The sequence below is a fragment of the Oppia nitens genome, unplaced genomic scaffold, assembly GCF_028296485.1.
Source record: "Oppia nitens isolate AA-2021 unplaced genomic scaffold, nextdenovo-longstitch-racon4-pilon3 scaffold5_pilon_pilon_pilon, whole genome shotgun sequence".
In the NCBI taxonomy this organism is placed as follows: Eukaryota; Metazoa; Arthropoda; class Arachnida; order Sarcoptiformes; family Oppiidae; genus Oppia; species Oppia nitens.
In genome coordinates, this window is record NW_026533243.1 from 1,215,473 (window position 1) to 1,233,129 (window position 17,657).

The 17,657-nt window shown below is 25.8% G+C and overlaps 5 protein-coding genes across 6 annotated transcripts; 3 read left to right on the forward strand and 2 right to left on the reverse strand.

Moving 5' to 3' along the window:
* Nucleotides 1-54: 54 nt before the first annotated feature.
* On the forward strand, nucleotides 55-1,290 carry LOC128961362 (RNA-binding protein 48-like). Its single transcript, XM_054307593.1, has 3 exons — nucleotides 55-611; nucleotides 682-991; nucleotides 1,251-1,290. Exons 1-2 carry the CDS (start codon nucleotides 136-138, stop codon nucleotides 932-934), a joined length of 729 nt encoding a protein of 242 aa, XP_054163568.1. The 5' UTR covers nucleotides 55-135; the 3' UTR covers nucleotides 935-991; nucleotides 1,251-1,290.
* LOC128961370 (N-alpha-acetyltransferase 80-like) lies at nucleotides 1,248-1,957 on the reverse strand. Its single transcript, XM_054307602.1, has 2 exons — nucleotides 1,816-1,957; nucleotides 1,248-1,739 (listed from the first exon to the last, which is right to left on the reverse strand). The coding sequence occupies exons 1-2, from the start codon at nucleotides 1,911-1,913 to the stop codon at nucleotides 1,259-1,261; spliced, it is 579 nt and encodes a 192-aa protein (XP_054163577.1). The 5' UTR covers nucleotides 1,914-1,957; the 3' UTR covers nucleotides 1,248-1,258.
* A 514-nt stretch (nucleotides 1,958-2,471) lies between these two features.
* Nucleotides 2,472-3,212, reverse strand: LOC128961129 (epoxide hydrolase 1-like). The gene is made up of 2 exons (XM_054307334.1): nucleotides 2,833-3,212; nucleotides 2,472-2,745 (listed from the first exon to the last, which is right to left on the reverse strand). Exons 1-2 carry the CDS (start codon nucleotides 3,210-3,212, stop codon nucleotides 2,538-2,540), a joined length of 588 nt encoding a protein of 195 aa, XP_054163309.1. The 3' UTR covers nucleotides 2,472-2,537.
* A 9,635-nt stretch (nucleotides 3,213-12,847) lies between these two features.
* On the forward strand, nucleotides 12,848-14,814 carry LOC128961130 (enhanced level of genomic instability 1-like). The gene is made up of 3 exons (XM_054307335.1): nucleotides 12,848-12,862; nucleotides 13,018-14,447; nucleotides 14,526-14,814. The coding sequence occupies exons 1-3, from the start codon at nucleotides 12,848-12,850 to the stop codon at nucleotides 14,812-14,814; spliced, it is 1,734 nt and encodes a 577-aa protein (XP_054163310.1).
* Nucleotides 14,815-15,212: 398 nt separating this feature from the next.
* Nucleotides 15,213-17,250, forward strand: LOC128961349 (protein downstream neighbor of Son-like). Of its 2 annotated transcripts, none has more exons than XM_054307579.1 (2): nucleotides 15,213-16,606; nucleotides 16,673-17,250. In XM_054307579.1, the coding sequence occupies exons 1-2, from the start codon at nucleotides 15,402-15,404 to the stop codon at nucleotides 17,211-17,213; spliced, it is 1,746 nt and encodes a 581-aa protein (XP_054163554.1). In that variant the 5' UTR covers nucleotides 15,213-15,401; the 3' UTR covers nucleotides 17,214-17,250. The 2 variants fall into 2 exon arrangements, with proteins under 2 accessions (XP_054163554.1, XP_054163555.1); XM_054307580.1 differs by having other exon boundaries at nucleotides 16,676-17,250.
* Nucleotides 17,251-17,657: the final 407 nt, after the last annotated feature.

The window sequence follows — 17,657 nt, forward strand, 5'->3', positions numbered from 1 at the left end:
GTTTTTATTAATGCTTTCAATAGTAACGATATATTAATACTGTATAATAACATCAATCACGTGACTCAACATAAACATTGATAGCAAAGTGTGCGGACATTTGAATCGGTCTTTTTTGTCACATTTGGTCCATTAATGGACACCGACGGTCACACCAGCAATAGTGATGACCGAGTGATTAAAGTCGAAGCCTATGACCATCACATTCGCCAATCGGTTTGTATGACACGCAGCCGATACCGGTCGGGTCGGCGCGAAACGGCCGTCAAAGTGATGACAATCAGCGATGAGTCCCGATATTTGCTGATACATCGGGTGCCCGATATTAAGGGTGATGTCAAACAAGAGTTACGCCGTCTGTGTCACCGTTACGGACCAATTGATAGCCTAAATCTTACGGATTACCCGAAGTGTGAAGAGTTTACAAAAGTCTATCTCATTAAATATCGTCGGTTTGTGGACGCCGTGAGGGCCAAGAAATCACTGGACGACCGAAACTTTTTGGGATCTGTTTTGCACGTGTGTTACGCACCAGAGTTAGAAACATTGGATGAAACCAGAGATAAATTGCATCAGAGATTGACTTACGTGTCTCGTATGTCATCCAAGAAGTATAATATTTGACTTTAATTACAAAATTTATTTTCAATTTAATTATTATTTATTTTCTTTTTATATAAGATCTAAGAAACAAACGACCGGCCAATCAATAGTAACAGAAGATATGGATACGACTGACGATAATATTAATGAAAGTGTCAAACAATCAAATGAAGACATGATTGCTAAGAATAGACAGAATTTGAAGCGAAAGTTTGATGTAATTAGAGATAAATTTGTGGCGGATTTGAAACAAACCAATACTACTGCACATCAATCAACATCTGAGGCAAAGAAGATGAAAGAGACGCCACGTATCAGATGGAGAAAGTGATCGACTCTTGAAATCTTAAGTGTGTTTGTTTTGATGGATGTCTTTCTGTTATTTTAGGTAATAATTTCTTTATTAAATATCTTTATTTGTTATCAATGGTAGCACTCAGTGATTCATTTCAGTCAATGAAATCATTTGTTTTTGATTGAATTGTTATCAACTTTTATTTGAGTGCAAAATCATAGACACACGCAATACCAGGACTTACAATGTCTTGAGAGTCATTGATTGTCAAAGCAGTATACGTTGCGTACAAATAAAACTTAACAATTAATTTAAAATAATTAACTAATTATTCTTTGATTTGTTTAAATAGATTTTCAATTAAATATTCTTTAACATTAAGACTTTGACTAAATTATTTGATTTATTTATCGATGGCATCGGTGGTGGCACTGGAGGTGGGGGTGGAGTTGGCATTTGTGGTGACTCTGCTGATAATATGGAAGACATTGGGCGACAACTCATTTGGTTGCAATCAACCGATAAGTTTACTTCACGATAGCCGAGATGTCTGTAAAATTCTTGTTTATCAGTTGTGGTTAACGTGATTGTCAAGAATCCCATCTGTTTGACCAACCGTTCCGTTTCCAACATTATATATTTGCCAAATCCCTGTCCTCTAACACATTCGTCAACAATTAGCGACTCAATGAAAACCGTGTGTCGATTGTTGACCAGTGGTTCTCGTTTGACGCGAATGTGTCCTAAGATTTGATAATCGGTTTTATTATTGTTGATTAAAACCAACGAAAGTGGAAAATCATCGCACGATTTGTTCAATGAATGCAAACGAGATGTCAAACTATAGACATAAAGTTATTTCCGCAAAAAATTATTAGATAAAGACATTTGGTTTGGCATTGCTATCGTATACTGACCTCCGCTGCCATTGTTTGTTAAGTAGTAGAGCGCAGCCATCAATTAGTTCGGGATTGTCGTGAAGTTTGACTAAACAGTAGCCGATTGTCGGTTTCATTAGTGGTCGACGATCGGTGCGGTAAACATCAGGTTTGTGATTACAGTGATTACAATACTTTTAAAAATATATTATTATATCATATGTGATACTTATTTATAATTTATTTTATTATTATATTTACTGATTTTGTTGTTAGATGTCACCAAATAATGTAAATTGTAATCATATATAACTTTAATATAATAGTTTTGTATGTATTCACAATAATAAAACTTTCAATTTTTATTCAAAGGAATTTTAAATTATCTGAAATTTTAAATGATTATTGAGCTCAGGTAGGTTTTAAGTATAGRTAGGTAGGTGCTGTGTAATTACATTTTGGTTAGTATGACATTATTTAGTATAATATTTTTTTATGTGTACAATAAATTTATAATTTTTAATAAAAAATATGTCAAATTACGTCTTTTTGCTATATATTTGTTTTTATATCTATATAGAAAATGTAGAATATATATACCGGTATATATTWGAATAATTTTTTTTATAAAATAATTAATATTAATAATTAATAACAAAATAACAAAATTAATTAATAATATTTCTATATTTTAATAAATTTTTTATTAACTTAAAATGTTTATATGAATTATTAATAATAACATTATATCTATTTGTTGTTTATTCTCTATTGATAATCAAACGGACAAAACTTTTTATGTCATCCGACAACTGTTTTGGTAATTCAAATGCACCGAAATGTCCGCCACTCGGCATTCGGGTGTATTGAGTCAATTGTGGTAACATTGTTTCGCGCAACCATTTTTCGGGCATTCGGGCCAATTCGTGTGGAAAATCGGCCACAGCTGTCGGCACCAAAATTTTACCGCTGATTTCAAACAAACAATTGATAGATAATTGATTAATTTGAAAATTATATATATATATACTGTATATATATATTATAGAAACCTACCTGGGTGTATTGCCGAACGATTCCTTATAGTAACGCAGGGATGAGGTTATATTTCCTGTCAACCAATAGACGCTAATATTAGTCAACAAGTCGTCTAATTTAAATTTTTCTTCGAGACCACCGTTTTGTTTGGTAGTATTGTCTGGATTAGTCCACGTGGAAAACTTTTCCAATATATAAGCGCATAGACCTACTGGACTGTCTGTTAGTGCTGTACCAACTGAATCGGGTTTTGTAGACTGGATGTGCATATATCCCGATTCACGTAACAAAAACGTAAATTTCTCCCAAAACGGATACATCAGTGAATATTCATCGGTTGTCAAAAATAGTGACGGAATGTAAGCACCGATAATATAGCGAATTAGTGCGATATACATGAGTTTTGTGATTACAGTGATTGCAATACTTTTAAACATAAGTTATTATATCATATATTTATTTATAATTTATTTTATTATTAAATTTAATATTTTTGTTGTTAACAGAGGTCGCCAAGTAATGTAAATTTAATAGTATTACAGTATAATAAATCTATACAATTAATAATTTGGAATTGTTTGTTTATTTATATCTTGGTCACACTTTAGAATATAGCAAAATGTAATTACACAACACCTGCTTAGCTATCTATAAAACGTACCTGAGCTCAATAAACATTAAAAATTTCCCATAGAAATAACATTGCATTCAATAAAAATTAAAAATTTTATTATTGTTGAAAAATTTTTTGCATTTGAAAAAATTTTACAAAAATTTAGCACAGGTAGCTAACCTCCAGGTGGCCTAAGATCATAATATTAGCATAATGTTTTACATATCAAGTGCCTAACTGTCCCCAAAACCTACCTGAACTTATTAAACATTTAAAATTTGTCATAGAAATAACATTGCTTTGAATAAAAATATGGTTGTTGGATAAAGGTTTCATACAGGCAGACAGTAAAACTATTATCTTTATTTGTCACACTTTTTGCGCGTTACGATTAAAATTTAAAAATTAACTTAAAATAAAATGTATCAGATTAAAAAGTGATTTTTTAATTTTATTTATTATTACAAGTATAAAACAAAAAATAAATTATATAATTGAATAGAAAATTTAAATATTATTTTAGTATAATTTTTAAATTCAGACAAGAAAGCTAACTAAAATTACGCCTTTTTCCAATATGTGTATTTTGAAAATTAATAAAAATTTTTAGATAATTTTATTGTTGTTTAGTATGACATTATTTAATATTATATTGATTTTAAGGGTGCAATAAATTTTATAAATTTCATTGAAAATTGTCAAAATTACGCCTTTTTCCAATATGTGTATTTTGAAAATTAATAAAAATTATTAGATAATTTTATTGTTGTTTAGTATGACATTATTTAATATTATATTAATTTTAAGTGTGCAATAAATTTATAAATTTTATTGAAAATTGTCAAAATACGCCTTTTTCAAATATGTGTATTTTGAAAATTAATAAAAATTTTTAGATAATTTTATTGTTGTTTAGTATGACATTATTTAATACTATATTGATTTTAAGGGTGCAATAAATTTATAAATTTCATTGAAAATTGTCAAAATTACGCCTTTTTCCAATATGTGTATTTTGAAAATTAATAAAAATTTTTAGATAATTTTATTGTTGTTTAGTTGACATTATTTAATATTATATATATTTTAAGGTTAGGGTGCAATAAATTTATAAATTTCATTGAAAATTGTCAATATTACGCCTTTTTCAAATATGTGTATTTTGAAAATTAATAAAAATTTTTAGATAATTTTATTGTTGTTTAGTATGAAATTATTTAATTATATTTATTTATATAATTATGAAAATTGTCAAATTCCACCTTTTGCCAATATGTGTATTTTGTGTTAATAAAAATTTTTATATTTAAATAGTTGTTTATAAAATTATTTAATRTTATATTGTATTTAGGTGTACAATAAATTTTTAAATTTAAATAAAAATTTGTCAAATTCCACCTTTTGCCAATATKTGTWTTTTGAAAGTTAATAAAAATTTTTAGATAATTAAATTGTTGGTTACTATAAAATTATTTAATATAATATTGTATTTAGGTGTACAATAATTTTTTAATTTTAAATGAAAATTGTCAAATTCCACCTTTTGCCAATATGTGTATTTTGAAAGTTAATAAAAATTTTTAGATATTTAAATAGTTGGTTACTATAAAATTATTTAATATTATTGTGTTTTTAAGTGTACAACAAATTTTTAATTTTAAATGAAAATGTTTCAAATTCCACCTTTTGCCAATATKTGTATTTTGAAAGTTAATAAAAATTTTTAGATAATTAAATTGTTGGTTACTATAAAATTATTTAATATTATATTGTATTTAGGTGTACAATAAATTTTTAAATTTAAATGAAAATGTGTCAAATTCCACCTTTTGCCAATATGTGTATTTTGAAAGTTAATAAAAATTTTTAGATATTTAAATAGTTGGTTACTATAAAATTATTTAATATTATTGTTTTTAAGTGTACAACAAATTTTTAATTTTAAATGAAAATTTGTCAAATTCCACCTTTTGCCAATATGTGTATTTTGAGTTAATAAAAATTTTTAGATATTTAAATAGTTTATTTCTATAAAATTATTTAATATTATATTGTATTTAGGTGTACAATAAATTTTTAAATTTAAATGAAAATGTGTCAAATTCCACCTTTTGCCAATATGTGTATTTTGAAAGTTAATAAAAATTTTTAGATATTTAAATAGTTGGTTACTATAAAATTATTTAATATTATATTGTATTTAGGTGTACAATAATTTTTTAATTTTAAATGAAAATGTGTCAAATTCCACCTTTTGCCAATATGTGTATTTTGAAAGTTAATAAAAATTTTTAGATATTTAAATAGTTGGTTACTATAAAATTATTTAATATTATATTGTATTTAAGTGTACAATAATTTTTTAATTTTAAATGAAAATTTGTCAAATTCCACCTTTTGCCAATATWTGTATTTTGAAAGTTAATAAAAATTTTTAGATAATTAAATTGTTGGTTACTATAAAATTATTTAATATAATATTGTATTTAGGTGTACAATAATTTTTTAATTTTAAATGAAAATTTGTCAAATTCCACCTTTTGCCAATATATGTATTTTGAAATTTAATAAAAATTTTTAGATAATTAAATTGTTGGTTACTATAAAATTATTTAATATTATATTGTATTTTAAGGTGTACAATAAATTTTTAATTTTAAATGAAAATTGTCAAAATTCCACCTTTTGCCAATATGTGTATTTTGAAAATTAATAAAAATTTTTAGATAATTTAAATTGTTGTTTAGTATGAAATTATTTAATATTATATTGTATTTAAGGTGTACAATAAATTTATAAATTTAAATGAAAATTGTCAAAATTCGCCTTTTTGCCAATATGTGTATTTTGAAAATTAATAAAAATTTTTAGATAATTTAAATTGTTGTTTACTATAAAATTATTTAATATTATATTAATTTTAAGGTGTACAATAAATTTATAAATTTAATTGAAAATTGTCAAAATTACGCCTTTTGCCAATATGTGTATTTTGAAAATTAATAAAAATTTTTAGATAATTTTATTGTTGTTTAGTATGACATTATTTAATATTATATTGATTTTAAGGGTGCAATAAATTTATAAATTTCATTGAAAATTGTCAAAATTACGCCTTTTTCCAATATGTGTATTTTGAAAATTAATAAAAATTTTTAGATAATTTTATTGTTGTTTAGTATGACATTATTTAATATTATATTGTATTTTAAGGGTGCAATAAATTTATAAATTTCATTGAAAATTGTCAAAATTACGCCTTTTGCCAATATGTGTATTTTGAAAATTAATAAAAATTTTTAGATAATTTTATTGTTGTTTAGTATGACATTATTTAATATTATATTAATTTTAAGGGTGCAATAAATTTATAAATTTCATTGAAAATTGTCAAAATTACGCCTTTTTCAATATGTGTATTTTGAAAATTAATAAAAATTTTTAGATAATTTTATTGTTGTTTAGTATGACATTATTTAATATTATATTGATTTTAAGGGTGCAATAAATTTATAAATTTCATTGAAAATTGTCAAAATTACGCCTTTTTCCAATATGTGTATTTTGAAAATTAATAAAAATTTTTAGATAATTTTATTGTTGTTTAGTATGACATTATTTAATATTATATTAATTTTAAGGGTGCAATAAATTTATAAATTTCATTGAAAATTGTCAAAATTACGCCTTTTGCCAATATGTGTATTTTGAAAATTAATAAAAATTTTAGATAATTTTATTGTTGTTTAGTATGACATTATTTAATATTATATTGATTTTAAGGGTGCAATAAATTTATAAATTTCATTGAAAATTGTCAAAATTACGCCTTTTTCCAATATGTGTATTTTGAAAATTAATAAAAATTTTTAGATAATTTTATTGTTGTTTAGTATGACATTATTTAATATTATATTAATTTTAAGGGTGCAATAAATTTATAAATTTCATTGAAAATTGTCAAATTACGCCTTTTTCCAATATGTGTATTTTGAAAATTAATAAAAATTTTTAGATAATTTTATTGTTGTTTAGTATGACATTATTTAATATTATATTGATTTTAAGGGTGCAATAAATTTATAAATTTCATTGAAAATTGTCAAAATTACGCCTTTTTCCAATATGTGTATTTTGAAAATTAATAAAAATTTTTAGATAATTTTATTGTTGTTTAGTATGACATTATTTAATATTATATTGATTTTAAGGGTGCAATAAATTTATAAATTTCATTGAAAATTGTCAATATTACGCCTTTTTCAAATATGTGTATTTTGAAAATTAATAAAAATTTTTAGATAATTTTATTGTTGTTTAGTATGACATTATTTAATATTATATTGATTTTAAGGGTGCAATAAATTTATAAATTTCATTGAAAATTGTCAAATTACGCCTTTTTCAATATGTGTATTTTGAAAATTAATAAAAATTTTTAGATAATTTTATTGTTGTTTAGTATGACATTATTTAATATTATATTGATTTTAAGGGTGCAATAAATTTATAAATTTCATTGAAAATTGTCAAAATTACGCCTTTTTCAAATGTGTATTTTGAAAATTAATAAAAATTTTTAGATAATTTTATTGTTGTTTAGTATGACATTATTTAATATTATATTGATTTTAAGGGTGCAATAAATTTATAAATTTCATTGAAAATTGTCAAAATTACGCCTTTTTCCAATATGTGTATTTTGAAAATTAATAAAAATTTTTAGATAATTTTATTGTTGTTTAGTATGACATTATTTAATATTATATTGATTTTAAGGGTGTAATAAATTTATAAATTTCATTGAAAATTGTCAAAATTACGCCTTTTTCCAATATGTGTATTTTGAAAATTAATAAAAATTATTAGATAATTTTATTGTTGTTTAGTATGACATTTTTAATATTATATTGATTTTAAGGGTGCAATAAATTTATAAATTTCATTGAAAATTGTCAAAATTACGCCTTTTTCCAATATGTGTATTTTGAAAATTAATAAAAATTTTAGATAATTTTATTGTTGTTTAGTATGACATTATTTAATATTATATTGATTTTAAGGGTGCAATAAATTTATAAATTTCATTGAAAATTGTCAAAATTACGCCTTTTTCCAATATGTGTATTTTGAAAATTAATAAAAATTTTTAGATAATTTTATTGTTGTTTAGTATGACATTATTTAATATTATATTGATTTTAAGGGTGCAATAAATTTATAAATTTCATTGAAAATTGTCAAAATTACGCCTTTTTACAATATGTGTATTTTGAAAATTAATAAAAATTTTTAGATAATTTTATTGTTGTTTAGTATGACATTATTTAATATTATATTAATTTTAAGGGTGCAATAAATTTATAAATTTCATTGAAAATTGTCAAAATTACGCCTTTTTCAAATATGTGTATTTTGAAAATTAATAAAAATTTTTAGATAATTTTATTGTTGTTTAGTATGACATTATTTAATATTATATTGATTTTAAGGGTGCAATAAATTTATAAATTTCATTGAAAATTGTCAAAATTACGCCTTTTTCCAATATGTGTATTTTGAAAATTAATAAAAATTTTTAGATAATTTTATTGTTGTTTAGTATGACATTATTTAATATTATATTAATTTTAAGGGTGCAATAAATTTATAAATTTCATTGAAAATTGTCAAAATTACGCCTTTTTCAAATGTGTATTTTGAAAATTAATAAAAATTATTAGATAATTTTATTGTTGTTTAGTATGACATTATTTAATATTATATTGATTTTAAGGGTGCAATAAATTTATAAATTTCATTGAAAATTGTCAAAATTACGCCTTTTTCCAATATGTGTATTTTGAAAATTAATAAAAATTTTTAGATAATTTTATTGTTGTTTAGTATGACATTATTTAATATTATATTAATTTTAAGGGTGCAATAAATTTATAAATTTCATTGAAAATTGTCAAAATTACGCCTTTTTCAAATGTGTATTTTGAAAATTAATAAAAATTATTAGATAATTTTATTGTTGTTTAGTATGACATTATTTAATATTATATTGATTTTAAGGGTGCAATAAATTTATAAATTTCATTGAAAATTGTCAAAATTACGCCTTTTTCCAATATGTGTATTTTGAAAATTAATAAAAATTATTAGATAATTTTATTGTTGTTTAGTATGACATTATTTAATATTATATTGATTTTAAGGGTGCAATAAATTTATAAATTTCATTGAAAATTGTCAAAATTACGCCTTTTTCCAATATGTGTATTTTGAAAATTAATAAAAATTTTTAGATAATTTTATTGTTGTTTAGTATGACATTATTTAATATTATATTGATTTTAAGGGTGCAATAAATTTATAAATTTCATTGAAAATTGTCAAAATACGCCTTTTTCAAATATGTGTATTTTGAAAATTAATAAAAATTTTTAGATAATTTTATTGTTGTTTAGTATGACATTATTTAATATTATATTGATTTTAAGGGTGCAATAAATTTATAAATTTCATTGAAAATTGTCAAAATTACGCCTTTTTCCAATATGTGTATTTTGAAAATTAATAAAAATTTTTAGATAATTTTATTGTTGTTTAGTATGACATTATTTAATATTATATTAATTTTAAGGGTGCAATAAATTTATAAATTTCATTTAAAATTGTCAAAATTACGCCTTTTTCCAATATGTGTATTTTGAAAATTAATAAAAATTATTAGATAATTTTATTGTTGTTTAGTATGACATTATTTAATATTATATTGATTTTAAGGGTGCAATAAATTTATAAATTTCATTGAAAATTGTCAAAATTACGCCTTTTTCCAATATGTGTATTTTGAAAATTAATAAAAATTTTTAGATAATTTTATTGTTGTTTAGTATGACATTATTTAATATTATATTGATTTTAAGGGTGCAATAAATTTATAAATTTCATTGAAAATTGTCAAAATACGCCTTTTTCAAATATGTGTATTTTGAAAATTAATAAAAATTTTTAGATAATTTTATTGTTGTTTAGTATGACATTATTTAATATTATATTGATTTTAAGGGTGCAATAAATTTATAAATTTCATTGAAAATTGTCAAAATTACGCCTTTTTCCAATATGTGTATTTTGAAAATTAATAAAAATTTTTAGATAATTTTATTGTTGTTTAGTATGACATTATTTAATATTATATTAATTTTAAGGGTGCAATAAATTTATAAATTTCATTGAAAATTGTCAAAATTACGCAGTGTAATTTTTAAAAATTAATAAATAAAACAAATTCATTATAAGTAATTTAAATGACTGTCTAATTTATTTTATACAACAAACTACTTAGCATAATGTAACAAAAATATAGAACCAATACAATAATTTTGTCTAAACTCTTAAGAAAATATATATATATATATATATATATATATTTAAATTATTTAATTATTATTCCGAAAAAAATTAGCACAAGTAGTTAACCTCCCGGTGCTCTTGTAAGTCATAGAAAATATCAAAATGTTACACCAGTCTACCTGTTCCTAAAACCTACATGAGCTAAATAAACATTCAAAGTTTCCTATAGATATAACATTACTTTCAATAAAAATAGAAAATATAACAATACATTTTCACGAACAACTGAAAGAAGTCCGTATATGCATTCTAAAAGTCTGTCTGTCTATTTTTTTCAATTTTAAATTTAGATTTGTATAAAGCATCAAAAATGAAGTATAAGAAATCTGCATTTAAATTTTTATCTCTTCAAGAACTACAAGAAAATGACAGCTAAATTTTTAATTTTGTCACTGTAACATTTAATACCCACATGATTATAGTTGAGATAATTTTTTTTTATTCTGAAGCATTTGTTATCCAATATGTCTATAGTTGTTTATTTTGTAACACTGAAATATTTGATACATTGTATGACAATAGTTATTTTGGTATTCTGAACTATTTATTTTTCACATTACTATACTTGGTTTTATTTTGTCATACTGAATTTAATTTTTAATTAGGATTTAGAATTTCGTATGGAAATGCTTTCTAGCATTCTCAACTGGTTAGATTTGAATTAAAATATGGTTGTTGAGGAAAGGTGTCATACAAACAAATAGAGACTACTATCTTAAAGTGTATGGCAGAGACAGGCAAGCCAATTGGCATCTATTGTTTATTCCTGCCACATTTAAAACCCTGGTAACTACTGACGTCACATACTAGTACACAGCATAGTATGTATGGAGGTGAGGACCATATGATAGCTAAAGCACTGTTTGCTATATAGCAAAAATATTTTTATGCTTAGCTTTAGCTATCATATGGTCCTCACCTCCATACATACTATGCTGTGTACTAGTATGTGACGTCAGTAGTTACCAGGGTTTTAAATGTGGCAGGAATAAACAATAGATGCCAATTTTGCCAATTGCCTCCCCTGTCTCTGCCATACCCTGGGCATCTATTTTTAGGTGGTGACACCTATTACTATGATTTAATATTATTTATTTATTTATAAAACATTGTTTGATCTATATATTTGTATAGAATACTTTTGATTAAAAAATACTGTGTAATAACATTTTGCTATATTGTATGAGTCACAAGGCACCGGTAGGTTAACTACCTGCGCTAAATTTTTATAAAATTTTCTCAAATGCAAAAATTGTCAATTTGTATTAAAATTTTAAATTTTTATTGAAAGTAATGTTATTTCTATGGGATATTTTAAATGTTTATAAAGCTCAGATAGGTTTTAGGGACAGGTAGTCAGGTGTTGTGTAAGTTCATTATGCTATTTGGTATTCGTCATAGGGACCGGTAGGTTAGATACTAGTGCTAAATCTTTGTAAAATTTCCAATTTGTGTTAAAATTTTCTATTTTTATTTAAAGCAATGCTATTTCTATGGAAAATTTTAAATGATTATTGAGCTCAGGTAGGTTTTATGGACAGGTAGGCAGGTGCTGTGTTATTACATTTTGCTATATTCTATGAATCACAGGGCACCGGGATGTTTGTTAAAAGTGAAAAATTTTGTAATTTTTTTTCACAAAAATGATTAAACTTTAATTTTTTTTAAGATTATTTAAATATTATATATGTCTAAAATTTCTTAAGAGTTTAGACGAAATAATGTGTATTGGTTCTGTAGTTTTATTACATTAGTTTAAGTAGTTTGGTGTATAAAACAAATTAGGCAGTCATTCAAATTACTTATGATGAATATTTTAAATTTAGTAAAAGAATTGCACGTCTATACATGTTGCGCGGGACAATCTAGTTATTATTATTATTATTATTGTGTAGTACTGTATGAGTACTAGTATGTGACGTCAGTCTTCACTCAAACTTATGGCATATACTATACTATTGACTCAAATGGCGCTAAAATCCACATTCAATGAATGAAACAAACAATTAGTGAATGACTTATGAGATTGTAATCATATAATAGTTTCAATCAATCAATCAATTGATTATTATTGTTGTTATTATTAACTATTTGTTTGTATCACAAAAGTCTTATCAATTTATAAACTATTAATTGATGTCAACGATGGAGACCMGATCYAAACGAAAGTTATCGTCTATTAGTCCACAAAWWATCAAACAAACGGATCAGTTAAGCGAAAWCGAAAACAACGAAAAACATCCAAAGAGTTACCATCAATAAAGTCGTCGTCAAAGACATCGTTATTGAAAAAATGTTTAATAAAAGAGGTCTCTGAAGAACCTACTGAACAACAAAAAAAACCACTGATTGTGTCTATCGAAGAGTTGCGTGAATTTTATTTATGGACTGAAAAGTACAAACCAATGAACAGCTGTGAAGTGATTGGTCAGACCGTTGCCGTCAATCGGTTAAAGTCGTGGCTCGAAGACTGGAGTCTGAAGAATACCGATCGGGCGAGTAGTGAATACAGCGATTCCAGTAATGCTTTGGATGAATCTAATGCTTGTCTGCTAATCTGTGGACCGACCGGTTCAGGAAAGACATCGATGATCTATGCGGTGGCCGATGAACTCAAGTATGAAGTGCTTGAATTGAACGCATCGGCCAAACGAAACGGTCGCTTCATATCCAAGATTTTGACGGAAGCGACACAATCGCATCACATGCAGAGGAATAACGAGTTGTCATCACAGGGCTCACAGAATACGATTCACTCTTATTTTTCATCGGTGGTCAACAATCATATGTTTGAACCATTGGACAAACCGATGAAAAAGAAACCAAAACCTAAAGGCATTTTGAGTTATTTTCAGAAAGTGACAAACAATAGTAAGTCATCAAATGATAAAGACATTGAAATTGTGGACATCGTAAGCCATTCTCAAGAATCGCAAGACAAACACGATTCTGTCATTAAGACATCGACTGAAATGAAGAAAAAATTGTCGATTGCCGCCAATTCACTCATACTATTTGATGACATCGACATCATGATCGACGACGACATGAATGGCTTCTGGAATGCCTTTAATAAGATCAATGCCATCACCAAAAAGCCTATCATTTTGACTGCCACTCAATATATTCCTTACATCAAAGAGTGTGTCAATCGTTTGCAAGTCTTGAAACTTCATCGACCAGACAGTGCACAGACTATTGACTCATTGATAAGTATTTATCATAAAGATAGCCGTATTGTTGAAAATGGACACCAATTAACTGATAATGTATTCAAATGTTTGTGCAAACAATACGACAATGATATCAGAAGATGTTTGAATGAATTACAATTTGGATCACATAGTAGTTGTGATGATTGTTGTGTTTGCAATAACAGTGAAAGTGATTCTCAAGAAGTTGAGAGTGAAATTACTGCAAACTTTACCGTATATTATAATTCATTGTTATTTTCAAATATATTTGAAAATAAATTTAAAATCTTAAGTCAACCGGAGAGTAGACATCGATGGCATCAATGTATGGCACCCAACATTGATGATCATTACAATAGTATAGCTCAAGATATTGTTGAATCAGTTAAAGAGTTGAATAATAATGTTAATAATAATAATAATTTAAATAAATTTTGTTTTGAGTTCAATAATATTCACAACGAAGAAGAAATAGTTAATAATGAGTGCATTGAAAGTGTTTTACAGTATTTGCCACTAAATGTCACCAAACAAACTCTTCTCTTGGATTACTGTCCATACATATCATTCATCTGTACGTTGGAATCGTTGCGTCAATCGTTGACATCAAATCACTCGCGACGGTCGCGAAGATTTAYCCATCATTTGGACACAAATGGTCTTTACATCGACACTCAAGTTAAGTGTCAACTGATGTCAATATTTGCCACTAATTACAATCCAACCATTGATGAGGATAGTAGTGATCAAACAAGACCTGTCATCGATTATGATTTATATGATTGAGAAACAAATTATTTTTGTTTTTTTAATTAATTAAAATTTTTTAGTTTAGTTATAGTTTTTTTAAAATAGTTATAAAAATTTTGTATTTATATTTCATGTATTTTTTWWAAATTAATAATAATTAATGATTAATAAAATTATTTATTTTATTCATATTATTATTACTGTAATATTGACATCATTTATGAATGACTTATAAAATAAATAATTTTATAAAAAAGTTATWAATAAAGTAAATAATGTATTGTTTAGAGTCTATAAACAATTGTTTATTTTTATCCATTGTTTTACATTTATGGGATCTAATTCAGTGATCAATTAATTGTCAATTATTACCAGTTATTAACTGTTAGATAATGTTTTAAGTAATCAAAGAGTTATTTGTAATATTTAACAGATTTTATATTTTCAAAAATGTTGCCAAACTATCACCTATTGGTCCAAATGTTTGGCGCCAAGAAATGGCGGTTTGTTTGCACTCAATGAATGGGTCAATGAATTTGTAGATCACTTTGGGAAGTGATAATCGCATCAATGACTTCATGAACTGTATGTTAGTACAAAAAAAGTGATAGATTTTCGTGTCAATGATGGATACGCCGACCAAACGAAAGTTATCACCAATTAGTCCACAGTTTATGAAACCGTCGGATCTGTTTCGCAAACGAAAGGAACGAAAGACGTCTAAAGTCTCGCCATCGAAGATATCGCCGTCAAAGACATTATATTCACCGCTCAAATGTTTACAAAATTATGACAACTGTTCAAACATAGTGTCTCCGCAAAAGACATTTTCACCATTCCGTCAGAAACGGACTCCGAAACGAAATCAAATTAGAAACTCTTTTCCAATCGTCAAGAAGTTGTCGTCGACGCCGCCGAAAGGCAAACGAAAACTTAACTTTCAGACAATTAGCGACAAAAATGTATTGAATTTCGATGAAAATGCTAACATAGAATCGGCCAACTGTTCGGCGAATTTTCCGCTAAATCGTGACTCAAAGCAGGATCTCATTGATTGGACACTTAAGACAAGATTGCGTTTTGTGTCGGACAAAGCGTTTGCATTTCGAGGTAGTTTTCGGGCTACTGAAGAATCTGCCGGAATCAGCGGTTTTGTTCGATGTTTGACCAGTAAAGCCAACATTGATACGGATTCTCTTAGCAATCAGTCCAATCAAGACTCWATGGACACTAGTTTTGCTTCACAATTGCACAAACAATGTCTTATTTGGTCTCATCCATCACTTCCATGGCTTACATTATTTCCTCGCAATGAGAGTCATATGAAACCAGGAGCTCCCTTATCATCAAAGGCGCCAACATTTTCTATAATCCCGAACACACCGCTTGCCGACGCTCTGCACACAGATTGGTGCAAAAGTCTTAAATCATTATATCAATTGTTAAAAGCCAAACACTGTCCATATTTCTATGTCTGTGCCAACACATTTACTATACTGTTTCGCGCGTCCGGAGTGGCCGACTCGGACGACATTCACGTGTTTGTAACGCCAACGAGTACCGGCTTCAGGAAATTATTGACCGACGAAGGCATAAACTTTTCGTTGCCATTTTGTGATAATAAAAATACGACAAACTCTGAAGATAATACTACTTCAGGTTACCATAGTATTAATATACCACCTATTTTGTCATCAAATGACCAGAAAAACATAGCCGATAATTGTGATGTCGGCGATGATAATGAAGAGTCGCCGCACGTTTGGTTAGAAAGTTTAGGACTGAGTCAACAAGATTTTCCTTCACTTCAATCTAAACGAAAGAATCGGTAAAAAACTTTAAAAAAAACCATTTAATTATTTTGTTAAAAATCTTTTTTTTTATTTGTCTCCAGAAGTACAGATAATGCTGTTTCTAAAGTCAAGTCATTAGTTTTAATCAAAGGAATGGCAAACACTCAGCTATTTCTGAATTTTTTACTAAATGCCCGCATTTGTGTGGCCAACAGTGGCCCACTATCAGGCATACCGCCGACACTTCTTTCGCCGACCGCTTTTCACGGATCAACTCTACAATCGTTAAAAGTRAAGCAAACGGTCTCTGAAATTGGCGACAATCAGTCATACAACTGYCTGGAAGTGTCGGGTCCTATACTACCAAACTGTATGAACGGTTTGATAAATTTAATGAAAGAAACGCACGACTCATTTAAGGCATCGTTTGCTACATATGAGCCGACACAGGCTTTCAGTTCGGTAATGGTGTCCAAAGAGCCTAACGTGACGTCGCGTGCGTTTGCCATCGAAAATCTCAAAGACTGCGGACTCGACAAACAATTTCTTTCAAATGTCTGCTCCGATGACTGTCGGGCCAGTGAACCGATTAATAAATTAATTGTCAAAAACTCTATAGTTTTATACAACCAAAATTTTTAATGATAATTTTTTATTATTAAAATTTAGACATAATTTATAAATTAGTTTTTTTTAAATATTAATTTATTTAATAACCAAGTATTCTACGGTATMTGTTATTATACAGTTCTAACGGTATATTATTATTTTAATTATAAACTATTATTAAATGATATGTTTTTTAATTAGTATATTAATTTTTTTCAATTAGCTAATTATTAATTACATTAAATTAATTTTTAATCAAGAATATATTTATATCTATTTATAAATTGTTTAATAAATAAATAAATCGATTATATAAAAATGTTTTTGAAAAACAATTTGTTTATTTAATATATTGATATACCATATATACTGTATTATAATGTATAAATAAGTATCAGTACATGTAGTTGMATATTATTAGTATGTATTAGTAATCATGAAAATATTTAATGACAAAAATTATTACTAATATTAGTA

Excerpts from the sequence above, each read along its gene's own strand:
- LOC128961362 (XM_054307593.1), top strand. The coding sequence starts at position 136 with ATGGACACCGACGGTCACACCAGCAATAGTGATGACCGAGTGATTAAA. Across the intron at positions 612-681 it reads TCTCGTATGTCATCCAAGAA|ATCTAAGAAACAAACGACCG; the intron begins GTATAATATTTG and ends TTTTTATATAAG.
- LOC128961370 (XM_054307602.1), bottom strand. The coding sequence starts at position 1,913 with ATGAAACCGACAATCGGCTACTGTTTAGTCAAACTTCACGACAATCCC. Across the intron at positions 1,740-1,815 it reads AACAAACAATGGCAGCGGAG|TTTGACATCTCGTTTGCATT; the intron begins GTCAGTATACGA and ends TTATGTCTATAG.
- LOC128961129 (XM_054307334.1), bottom strand. The coding sequence starts at position 3,212 with ATGTATATCGCACTAATTCGCTATATTATCGGTGCTTACATTCCGTCA. Across the intron at positions 2,746-2,832 it reads TCGTTCGGCAATACACCCAG|CGGTAAAATTTTGGTGCCGA; the intron begins GTAGGTTTCTAT and ends GTTTGAAATCAG.